The 13,355-nt window shown below is 43.7% G+C and overlaps 1 protein-coding gene across 1 annotated transcript; it reads left to right on the top strand.

Annotated features, from left to right (window-relative positions):
- Nucleotides 1-10,386: 10,386 nt before the first annotated feature.
- On the top strand, nucleotides 10,387-11,550 carry LOC109862164 (the record flags this gene model as incomplete). Its single annotated transcript, XM_020442123.1, has 1 exon — nucleotides 10,387-11,550. A coding segment is annotated over exon 1 (1,164 nt), but the record flags the coding sequence as incomplete, so codon positions are not given.
- Between the last annotated feature and the right edge of the window lie 1,805 nt (nucleotides 11,551-13,355).

The following is a 13,355-nucleotide window of genomic DNA, read 5'->3' as shown; positions in this document are numbered from 1 at the left end:
CTCCGGCCGCTTATATACCCTACAAAAGGTGCTGATGCAGCACTGTCCCACGGGTCCGTCGTTCAACGGTCCCACGCGGTCAACGGTCCTGCGCTCGCTCGGTTCCCGCGGTCGCGAGGCGTGCCTTATCTCCGCGCGTGCCTTATCTCTGTTTGCTTGCTCAGGCCAGCGCCCGTGGTCTTTACGCGCAAGTTTTGTCGTGAGAAAAGAACATTCAAGAATATTGAGAAAATTAAAAGAAACTACTACGGAATTATTCCTAATAATATTAACATAAACAGAATTATTAGTAGAATATTCTAACTAGCTGATATACTTACATTGCTATAAATCTGGCGTAACGTTTTGTATGCGCAAACATTGGTATAATGAATTATATATATAACAATAAATCATACATAAATATTCGGTACTGATTCCTTAATTAATGCGCTAATACAACCTTTTTTAATAACAATAATTTGCTATGACATCGGTATGTTACCAACCATGACATATTACCGACCATGGTACATTACCGACCATGGTACGTTACCGACGATGGTACATTACCGATTATGGTACATTACCGACCATGGTACATTACCGACCATGGTATTTTACCGACCATGGTACATTACCGACCATGGTATTTTACCGACCATGGTACATTACCGACCATGGTATTTTACCGACCATGGTTTATTACCGACCATGGTATTTTACCGACAACGGTATATTCAAGGCTGGTAATTTACTGACTATTGTAATAAAAAGTACACTGAATAAGAAAAGAAAAAGAAAACTCGATATAATAAGTACCTAAACATTTAAGTCCACGGATGTGACACATGTTTATCTTTTCCTCCACATCTGAATAACAAAAGAAATATTACAATGCATTGCATAAAATATGTCTAAAAATAATTCTGGTATAAACGTATTGAAGTATAATAAGAAACAAACCACATTGGATACATAATAGTATTTATTCTTTCGTGAACAATATATACGTAGGTGAAAGTTTAAGTGTATTATAGAATATGTCTAAACCATATTTTAGGTCATAACATGTATATAAGTTCATAGACAGGGACGTCACAGATCGCTCAACATATCGTTCCGTGCTGCCCACCACGCGTACAACTTGCAAACGTTCTCTATAGCACAATGGTTCGAGTGATTGCTCGTTGGAGACTCGCGAATTGTCGAGATTTCTCGGACTTTCGATGTTCTCGTAGTCAATGTCGATGGTTTCAATGATTATGTCGCAATCGTTGAGTATGTCACCAACGATCTTCGTCAACCACTGTTTCTTCTCAGCATCTTTTACATACACTAATGTAGACTCATAGTTCGGTGCGCTTGACAGAGCGTTTTGAAGCAGCGGCTTCAAGCGTTGATAATCCACAATTCCATCGAACCAATGCAGGCTGTGATGGTTGACTGTGAGCTAGCACGCTCGCATCTGCTCGGATTTCGTCAAAAAGTTCCACGACACAGGTTCTTAAAACGCATGGCGAATCGCGTCCGTTCCGAAGTATTGCCACTTCTTTAGTTATAAAGTTGTTGTCTCCAATCACAAAACCTTGGAGATCCAAGAACGTGACATCATCGTCGTTGTCGACGTTGACAAAGCGTGCGACATCGTTGACGGTTCGAACGCGACTGATGCCTACTCTAAACGATTCGTCGCACGACGCTGGTCAGCGGATTGTACTCAACAATACGATCGTGTATGATCAGATAGTACGCGGTTGTATCGGAGCGTACATTTTTTTGCAGTTGAATTTGATGCGAACGTCTACGGTGGCGCTCTCAACCGTTTCGTTTTGGCGCAAACAGTCGATGACCACGAGCGGTCCGTAGTAGATAAACTTGTCCAATGTTGGAAGCGCCTCGTTCTCGTCGCGTCCGTAGTACGCTCTTCTGAATTTGACGTACATATCGTACAAAACGGCATATTGTTCTTTACTAAAATCCACATTCTAGTCATCATAAAAATATACTTCTGAATGTAGGAACAACTTTACATTGGACAAGTTGCAATGATCGAACCGAGAGCAATCTTGGCTGACAACGTTCTTTCAACCGGTCTGCAACGCAAAACTGATGTAACACGGCTTTTTCAACTGCGTAGCCGCTTTTACAGCCCACGAATGAGACATCGTGCTCTGTAACAGCGGGTACTCGTACAGATCTCACAAGCGAAATCCCATAAATAAATATCGACCGCTCTCAAGAGTTCACAACAGCTTCAATTTGTTCACATCATTTAACACAACGTGTGGCATTCGCCACTGCACCTCGTGCAATTCCACCGTTGACCCGCTGTTAGCCGAAGCAAAGATGCTGTTGTCGTTGCGCAATCGTGTCAGAATGAGTTTGTGTCTCGCGATGATTACCACGCGTTTGTAGTTCTCGCAAAATCCCAGCAATATGCGGAGAAGTACGCAAATATTGAATTCACCAACATCTATTGGTGGACAAGTTCCAAACGGCGTGTCGCAGAACGTTTCCCGTTTTAGTGGTCAGAGACACGTAGTTCTTTAACGTACTTGTTACACCGGAGTTGCAATTTTGATCGCTTTCCTCACCATTGAGCTCGTATCTGATCTCATCGAACATAAATGCAATTGTTCGTCAACGCGGCAGCGGCCGCGCCGCTTCCTTCCTCAGCCCCGGCGGTGGTTTGTAAACTGAACTTTCTCTCAACGTATAAGTAACTGTTGTACGGTATAAGCATCCCGTTGTTGAATGGATCTGCGTATCTCGTCGCTGTGAACGATATAAAACATAAAAAATTGTGAATACATCAAACGATGTATTGGCGTACAGATTGTACGTGTGAGTCTCGATCTTGACGATACGATCGTCGAAGACTGGCTCACCACCGACGCTGAGTACGTCGTTCATCGTTGTTGTTGTTGTTGTCACCGTTGTCCACTGCGTAACCCAACAAACGCAAAAACGTCGCGTTTCGCGCAGTCAATGCCGAACGATCGCGCGACAAAGTCGCGAAAACGGAAGAACAATCTCGTTGCGTTTTTTGTTCGCTTGACGCGGCCACGACGAGCATAGTTTTCTTCCTCTCTTGCTGCGCGGTGTCGACACCGTTCATTCGCGTATCTTCCGTACGTACAAGCGCAGCGTTATTGTTTCGCCGCGAAAATCGATCAATCGGCCGTTCTGATCCACTACGCGCACCGTGATGTCCGTAACGCACTCCGCGATGACCGGTAGATAAATGATTTGACGCGGCGTCTCCGACAGTTTATATTTCGGCGGCACGTTTGAATCGAATTCATGTATCGTGTGCACGTGTTGCTTGTTGCTGTACGCTCCCGCGGTGATGTTGCATTCCACGCGAATCACATTCACGTTCATGATGTTCACCGGTTTGTCAGACGCGTACAACTGATTAGGTTGCAGAATGCGCGACGATGAGAAACCGAGCAGCGAGCCGATGTTGTTGGGTTTGGAAAAATTGACTTAATAAGCTCACTTGATCTCGCTTTGCATAGTATTGTCGTTGGCGCGCTCTTGTCACTCACATTGTTATCATCGTCATCAAACATATCGTTGACATCATTATCAGTGTTGTTAACGCTCGTCGTCGTTGTCTCGCCTTTGACCGTTCTCGCCGTTGACGTCTGCAAAGCACAGCGGTGTTCAGAAAACGAGCGAGAGCGCGCATCTCGTATGAACCCTTGGGATTCGTTATCGTTTTATTGTTATCGTTGAAGTAGAACTTGTTTTTTGTTGAGTCGACGTTCGGTATTGTGTTGTAAGACTCGAAGTTTATAAGACCGAGATCGTAGACTTTGTCGCTCAGATCGATAGGTGGATAGTAACTCACCGCAAGACCGCTGCTTCTACCGGTTCATGTGAGCGTGATCGACATTGTTGTCGCTCTAGAGTGATTGTCTACCACTTGAGATTTCTCAGAAATCGCAGACACGACTGACCGCAAACGCTCTGATCGTACGTTTGTTACGGATGACAGTTGTACGCGATCGTCACGTCGCTTCCTAGATAGCGCTCGAGTTCTCGCGGGGGTCGCAAGTTGCCGAATCCGTCAAAATACAACGCGTTACGTCCTCTCTTGGCGTAGGCAACCCAATGCGTGCCCGGTTCGATAGCGTCGTCGAGATTAATGATACTGCTCTTGTTTGTGCGTACACGCGCGGGTAAAGCGTTGCGCATGAATACACCCATGAAGAACGGTATGCGAAGTCGTCTGGCAAGTGTGTCGAGTTGCACGTTTGTGGTGACACCGGATGCTAAAGCAACATCTATCGCTTGCGTCCGCGAGGTTTTTTTACCGCGAAAACCTCCTTCTCCGAATGCGTTGCGCTTGTACGGCGCGAGATACAATCCACGACTTTCTAATGCGCGATTGTGCCGTAGCAGTTTCTCCAATTGGCGCGCAGCGGCCTTCGATCGCCAGCTTTCGCTACACCCGCCGCACAGCCGATCAAGGATCCAATGGCTCCCAGCACAGGCAATAGAAACAACAAGCCGCCGCGTTTTGCAACCGGCAGGATTCTCTTTCTCTTTTTCGCATGTTTTTTTATCTATCCTTCGTCTCTTAGAGCCCGCACCGAGCTTTGTTTTTGTCTTCAAGGCCGCTCAAACAGTCGCTGCGGCAACTTTCTCTCCTAGAGTAGAATTGACGGCTGTTATGCGTTCGCGCGCTTTTTTAGCAAGCAACCTATCGACGTCGTGACACACGGCGAGTTCGGAATTGCGCGAGTACGCGATGTCGTGCTCGCGACACGCGGATTGCGTCCAACAAATTTACTCCGCGATCGCCCCACGCCAACCGTTTGGCAAGCTTTGTGCCGGGTCCGCAATATTGATAGCCCGGTATGTGCAATTCGAACGATAAAGCGTTTATAGCGCTGTTCAACAGACCTGCGCCGCTCGCACAACGCATCCACCGCGGTTGCAAGAAACAAGCGCGTTGGAACGATCGTTAGTTCGCGCGCGATCCGCTCGCGCAACGATTGTCGCAGCGACTGATCGATCGACGATTCAACGGCCGGTTAAAACGATTTTGGGATTGCGGCAACGCGAGCGTGCGTTACACAACCGTTTGCGATACGGGTGTCGAACAGCAAAAAACGAACGCGACGATCGAACGAGGAAGAGAAAACCGCACGAAGCGGACGGCACGGTCCTCTCTTGCCGATCGTTTGAAGACCGTCCAACTGCGACAAGACGAATGTTTTGATACGACTGTTGGAGAGTCTGCACGGTGTGCAATTTGAAAACGTGTACGTGTATTCGAAGTCTCTGCAGCAACTAAAATATCGCTATCTAGAGCAATTGGTAGGATCAATGGATGAAATAGGTTACTTCACGTTCGCGAACAACTACGACGGTGTGTCAACAAACGAAGCTTTGCCTAATCCCGTGTTTGTGTTTGACAACGTTGTCTGGAACAAACAGAACGCGATACGGGAGTACTTCGCAATGGGTCGTTACTCAAAAGTCGATTGCTTCTATCTTTGTCAAACGTACGCCAAGATACCGAAGCATTTGATTTGCAACCACGCGAATCTGTTGATGTTCCGACAGGACGGCACGAATCTTTGACACGTTTACAACAATTACGTCGACACCGACATGTCATACAATGACTTTTCGGAACTATGTCGCGCGTGCTGGCGGCGAAAGTACGGTTTCATTGTAATAGACAAGGATAGCTCGTTTCGCAACGGCAAGTACAGACGCGGGTTCAACGAGTTCGCCGTGTGCCAAAGACAGCGGCAGTTGCGAACGGTATGTCGTGCAACAAAACCTTGCGCGCATCACCGTTGACCCCAGCTATCGACAAACGCGAGCGTTTGGCGAAAGATATTGCTCGAACGCGCGAATCGATACGCAAGAAACATTGATCGTTGAAAACGAGACGCATCAAGGACGAGCTCGCTCTCGAACAGCACGTTAAACCGATTGTTGAACCGGTAAAAACTGGTCAAAAGTGCAAAACTAACGGAACGTATTTACAGAGCGAGTGAAGAGGAAGCTCAAAGATGGCGCGGTGACGGCAATGAGACCACCGCCGTTAAAACCAAAGAGACGTCGATCAAACGCACCGTTGTCAATATTACCCTCTTACATGGGTGATAATAACAACAGCAATGCGATCTCAACGCCCGAGCCGCTTGCGTCGCTCACGTTGCTCGGACGCTCGGTCGACGAATTTGTGCAAACGAGCGACGGCGAACGAGAAACTGCTACAGCGTTTGAAACCGTTGAGTCGCAGATACATCGGCGCTCTGCTGAGCGCCGACAGATCAAAGACCGTCGACTCAACTTTCAGAGTGTAGTGTGGCGAAGAGAGTACGATGCTCGGCAGCAAGCGCTTTGACGTCGGTGCCGACGTCTCTATTATCATGGACGAAGTTTAATACGCGGGCACACCGGGTCTGTACAAATTAGTATTCATGAAGGAGCCCAACAGCGTTGCGTATATTGAGGGCGATAAATGCGTGTATCGCGATTTGTTGCTGACAACTAACGCTCACAGACGGAATCATCGTCCCACAGCGCCATCTTTCCTAGAGAGTAACAGATGCTACAAGTACAAAAATATTATCGCACCGTTGTTGTTTACCGTTCGCGATACGACGAATGAAGAATTGCGACCGATTGCCATAAAAATGACCAACAACGCTATAGATTACGTACACTTGGACGATCTCAACGAACTTGTGGATCGTCTTAAATTATGGGAGGCGTCTTATCGCGCGGAAAACGACTCGCATGACAACGAGTTTGTATATATTATTGAGGAGCTTCGCGAGGCGGGAATGATTATAAATTGAACGTTGCTCAGGAACGTCGATAGTTCCGTTTGCGCGCGATGAGCGTCAATAAGGTCGGTTTGCCGTTGCAATATCGCTGTTACGCTTACAATGGTGAAGAACGTTTTCGAATAATTAATCTGCGTAATTACGTGCACAACAACGCTCTCTGTTTGTTTGCGTCATCGTCGACCAAATAAAAAGCGAAGAAGCGTGCGATAATTTGTTTGTCGAAACCAAGAAACAATTCCGACGCTGCGACCAAGATCTACGTAGACAACGCTCTCTTGCGAGCGTTCGACGCCGCAGTTATCCTAGACGCAAACGTGGACGCGCTCTCAACCATTACGACAAACTCTATAGCAAAAGTTAAGGAAACTGTGTATAATCTGCGAGATAACTCCGCGACTGTGTTGTCGCGCGCTGAGGCGACAGAAGAGCGGTTGTCGAGCTTGGAGAACAGCGCAAGACATTTCGTCGATCAACGCGAGGTCGACGATCTTAAAAAATATGAGAAGCAGTCAAGCAAAGAACTGAGCGAGGCCGTGAAGCATCTGCGAACAAACGCGTACGACCGAGTGTTGCAGCTGGAGACAAGACTGCGGGGTGCGGATCCGCCCAAAATCGAATACTTGAAGAAAGACCTGATTCAATTTTACAAAGAAGTGGGAGAGGCAATTGAGACTCTGCGAAGAAACGTGTACGATCGATTAGTGCAGCTAGAGGATTCGCGCACTGAATTAAAACAAATGATTGAGTTTCGGCAAACGAATGTAAGCGCGTTGCACAGCGCTTTTCACGTTTAAGATCTTTATTCATTTGCAAATCGCTCGTTTGCAAGGCACGAATCGCTTCACAATATGTGGAACTCTATCAACAAGCTCAACACTGACATGAGTAACCTGCGCAAGACTGTGCGAAAATCAGCGAGACAAGACAAGCAGCCGCAATCGACATGAGCGTCGAAAAGAGAGAGTTCGCAGAGGAGCTGCACGCGCCCGCGAGACGCAACTTTCCGCGCAGACAAGTCGGTGTGCCCGGTTAGGACGATCTGTGGTAGGCCGAATTGGTCGAGATGCGTCCTTTGTCAGAACAAAGGTCACAACTACATTCTCACAGTCATCGATATGTTGAGCAAGTACGCGTGGGCGGTACCGCTTAAAAGCAAGAGCGGCAAAGAAGTCGCTGGGGCGTTCGCGAAGATCTTTCGCGCCGACGGTCGTTGTCCGATGAATCTGCAAACTGATCGCGGCAAGGAGTTCTACAACGCGGATGTAGAAAATTTGATACATCGTCACGGCATCAATTAATATTCCACATACTCTGTTATGAAAGCGTCGGTGGTTGAACGTTTTAATCGTACGCTCAAGAACAACATGTGGAAGATGTTTCCGCTAAACAGATCGTATCGCTGGATCGACGATCTGCAGCGACTTGTAACGGAGTACAACGCATGCAAGCATCGCACCATTGGCGCGCGACAGATCGACGTAACGCCAGATTCAAGCAAGCGACTTTTGTGCACGGTGTACAGCAACGTCAAGATCGCCGGACCGGCGCGATTCAAAGTCGGCGATCTTGTGCGCGTGAGCAAGTATAAAACCGTCTTTGCAAAGGGTCACATTCCAAACTGGACCACTGAGGTGTTTTGCGTTAAAAAGGTGCAACAAACTTCACCAGCGACTTATCTGCTCGAGGATTATTGCAGTGAACTTATAGCCGGTGAATTCTACGAACACGAGTTGCACGCGGTCAAACATCCGAATGTTTATCTAGTAGAATAGATTGTACGTCGCCGAGGCAACGAGATGGTGGTCAAGTGGTTGGGACTGGACAGTTTGCACAATTTCTGGAAAAAAATAAGAACAATGTTGTCTAATAGTATTATGCTATGTGTAATCTCTCTCTTTCATTCTTATATTTTTCATTCTTATATTTATCTTAACGGTAAACAATGCGGCGGTCTCACTAGGCAACGGTCTTCTGCATTTTTGTTGACCAACAATCCTTGCGGTATTTACATGAGCGCATCTAAAGTTTATGCATTTAAGCGATCTATTGCTGAGCATTCTGATACCGTTTCTAAATTACTTCTTTCAAGCAAAGATTCTTTTGAAAGGAAGACGCATATTGAGTCTGCCTTTAGAGCCTGTCGTGAGGCTTTTTCTGAATTCTCTGCGGCTTATCTGGCATTGTTAGAAAAAGATAATAATGCTCCTACTGTCACGGTAGAATCTGTCAAGAAAATGATCACCGACGCTATTTCTAAGGTGCATGCGGATACTTTATTGCACCGATCGGCTGGTCTCATGGCCGAGGAGGGGTCAGCTCCTGCTTTCTCTTATGCCTCTGCAGTAAAATCTAATTCTACCGTTTGTGTCTCCCGTGGTCCTACCGTTGCTGTCACAAAATCCCCCAATATTCTTATTGTCCCGAACAAGAATCTTGGACATAAATATGCTACTTCTAACGAGACAAAAGAAGCTCTCAAAAGATCATCAAGCCGGCGAACTTTAATTTGAAAGTCAACAAAATTACTTTTGCGCGAAACAATGGTGTCCATATAGAGGCTGCGGCGGTCGATCTGCCAAAGTTGAAGGATTCTACTGAACTTGCCAATACTGGACTCAAAGTTGAACGGATCTTTAAGTCTAATTCTAGACTCATTGTTCACGGAATACCCGTTGGTCTCACTAAAGAGGATATCAGATCCGACATTGTTGACTTAAACCTACATGCACATGACTCTTCTGACATCAAAGTTATTTATATCTTTCCTCCTAGGGCCAATCGTGTTACAACCAGCTGTATTATTGAAGTACCTTCGAATATACGTGCTCTGTTGCGGCAGGGGCATCATATCTATATTAATTTCTCTTCGTGTGCTTTTGAGGATTACGTGCGGGTGCTTCAGTGTTACAACTGCCTCGCTTTTGGACATCTCGCTAAGAATTGCAAGAGCCCTTCTCTGTGTAGTCATTGTGCTGGCGATCACGAGATAAAGAATTGTTCCGCGAGAAATAAGTCAGCCACCTGCGGAAATTGTAAAAGATTGCTGCATAGTGAATCCACACACTCTGCACTTGACGGCAAAAATTGTCCTATATTAATGAAGAGACTACAAGACAGGATAAAAAATATTGACTAGGAACAACATTAATAAGTACAAGTCAGAATACTAATTATGAATAAAACATTTAAGTCTCTGAAGACCTGCCATGTTAACTGCCAGTCTCTTTTGGTACACTTGGACGGATTCAAACATTATTTTATTGATTCTGATTATGATATTATATGTCTATCTGAGACATGGCTGAAACCTGCTATCTCTGACCAACTTGTTTCTCTTCCTGGATATCATCTTTTCAGACGTGATAGAAATAATAAGAGGGGTGGAGGTGTTGCCTTTTATCTCTCTTCCTCCTGTCGAGCAAGAATCTTGAAGGAATCTGACGAAGTCTACTCTAAAAAGCCCGAATACTTGATAGCTGAAATATCTATTGCGACTCACTCCAAGGTCTTACTAGCTGTTGTATATAGACCTCCACACAGCGGACATCTTTTTGACTTCTTTAATGCCTTTTCTGATTTAATGATCCATTATAAACACTGCTTGATTCTCGGTGACTTCAACGCCGACATGTGCTCGAACACCTTTGACTCCGAACAGATTCGCTCTTATTTGAGTGCGTACAACTTGTATCTTGTACCGTACAATCCTACGCATCACACTCGTACTTCCACCACCTTTCTTGACTTATGCTTGATCGACGACGTTGACAAGTTGGTATCATTTAGTCAGAATGATGTGTGCTTTTTTTCTTTGCATGAACTTATTGACCTTGAATACAACATTGTTGTTGAGCGCATACCGAAGAGAACAATTACTATAAGAGACATGAGTTCCTTTGACATTGACAAGTTTTTGCGTGATCTTATGAACTGTGACTGGAACCTCTTACTAAATGACAATGATATTGACATAAAGGTAGATCTTCTCAACAAATATATTCTGACAAGCTTTGATAAGAATGCACCGTTAGAAACCATTCGTCCAAAACGCATGCCAGCACCCTGGCTGACTACTAACATCAAGGCACAAATGATTGAACGAAACAAGGCGCGAAGAAGATGGAAGAGACACAAAAGCGAAGAAAACTATGCAGTTTACAAGTTATTAAGGAATCAAGTGCAGATTACTGTCCGCCAGGCCAAGGAGAAGTACTATCTTTCTACCTTTTCGAAGCTCAGGACTCCTAATTCAATCTGGAAGGAACTTAGAAAGCTTAGTCTAGTTAAAGCTAAATCTTATGAGCGGATACTTCCTTGTACTGTAAACGAACTTAATAGATTTTTCTCTGCACGTGAATCTACCTTTCCTGACGTGGATGTCGCTGGTCCAGTTTATCTTGGTAAACCTGTGTTTGACGATAATAAGCTGTACTGGAGCAATGTTGATGTGCTTGATGTGATCGATGCGCTTGGCAGGAGTAGATCTGATGCTATAGGCAAGGATGGTTTATCCTTGAGACTTGTTACTTCTGCTCTGCCTTGCGTTCTTCCAGTTATAACGCATATTTTTTACTACAGTCTGAGTCAAGGTTATTTTCCTTCGGTGTGGAAATCCGCTATCATCTGTCCTATTCCCAAGGTCAAATGCCCTACCGAGTTGAAACATTTTCGACCAATTTCTATTTTGTGTGCTATCTCCAAAGCACTTGAGAGCATTGTCGAGAGGCAGATGACGGAATACCTTGTAACGGTTCTACTTTTCGCGTGGAGAATTATCCCGTTGTATTTAATTTAATTTAATTTATTTATTTGCTGCGGAATAGCTCGTCGGGATCAGGGTAAGGTAAAAATAGAGTAAACTCGGTAATTTTGAATAAGAAAAATGCTAGAATTTATTTAAACAAAAAACAATTATCATCCCTAACAATAAATTTAACTACCAACCAAATCATGAATTTAGTTTCACGAATTTTAACAACACTCAACAAATTAAGATAGAAGTTTCTTCCACAATTTTCCAAACCAAATCATTTAATGATACTAGTCTCAACAACAAATGGTTTATCAATCATTCTAATAAATAATTCCAGAATGTGTTTCTGAATTATTACAATTTGGTGATAGGTTTGCATTACCGGTAGAAAATAAAAAAGCGTTTGTGTTAGAGACGGTTAAAGACACTGAAAATAACATAAAGAAATTCGAAAAATCCAACAAGGCTAACATTTGGCACCACATCACAACATATCTTAACCATTATATCAATAACATTCATACTTTTAATTACATAGAACGCAATCTTCTTAACAAATCCTTAGCGGTTAAGAATTTTATCCGTAACAATCCTGACATCTTATTTACCCGAGCAGACAAAGGAAACTCCACTGTAGCGGTTTCCATGACTATTTAAACAATATGCTCCAGTTATTAAATGATAAAGACACATACTTGCCAATAACTAAAGATCCTACTCGTTCTATTGAAAATTCTTTACGCAACATGTTAGACAGATGGGTTACACTAGGTTTTATTAATAATGACACTAAAAATTTTATTAAATCTAATGAGGCTCTTCTACCTAGAGCATATGGTGTACCCAAAATCCACAAACAGAATTGTCCATATCGTATTATTGTTTCTACTGTCGATAGTCCTCTGCACAACATAGCGTCATACTTACACCAAATTTTACAAAAAAGTGTATCTAATTCTCCGTTTTTTGTTGAGAATAGTTTCTACCTTTATAATACATTAAATGGCCTTAAGGTGGACAATGACATCACTTTGTGCTCATTGAATGTAACATCTTTATTCACCAATGTACCATTAGACCTTTGTTTGCGTAGTATAGCAAAAAGGTGGAGATATATCAGACTGCACACCAAGATAAGCATGCAAGAATTTTTAACAGCACTTGAATTTGTGATGACGTCGACATATTTTAATTTCAACAATAACATTTATCAACAAATTTTTGGCACACCGATGGGTTCACCATTATCTCCTATTTTAGCAGACTTACCTTTACAAGACATAGAGTTACAAGCACTATCTACAATCAAATTTCAAATACCTTTCTACTATAGATATGTTGATGACATCATAATTGCTTTACCAAATGATCACCTGAACAGTGTTGTTAACATTTTTAATGCATTCCATCCAAGATTACAATTTACTTACGAAGTTCAGTCTGATGAAGGTTTGAGTTTTCTAGATTTACGCATTAACACACTGAATAATGTTGTAACTTGTGATTGGTACCAAAACCAACATATTCAAGTAGATATCTCAATTTGCTATCTTTTTGTCCTATCGGTCACAAAATCGGTACTATATTTACATTGGTGGACAGAGCAGTATTATCAGATCCGATCTTCCATCAAAAGAATTTAGAACTTTGCGTTCGAGTTCTGATTACCAATAATTATCCAATACATTTTATTTTTAAAATGATTATTAGAAGGCTCAAACTGCTATTTACTTCCAAGCGTAACAGTCGGAGTGGGTTTCCAGTTTCCGACGATGCTCATGATCCTTATACATCTT

The sequence above is a fragment of the Pseudomyrmex gracilis genome, unplaced genomic scaffold (assembly GCF_002006095.1).
Source record: "Pseudomyrmex gracilis isolate BER0280 unplaced genomic scaffold, ASM200609v1 scaffold_1434, whole genome shotgun sequence".
Taxonomy (NCBI): Eukaryota; Metazoa; Arthropoda; class Insecta; order Hymenoptera; family Formicidae; genus Pseudomyrmex; species Pseudomyrmex gracilis.
This window is presented reverse-complemented; position numbering and strand designations above follow the sequence as displayed.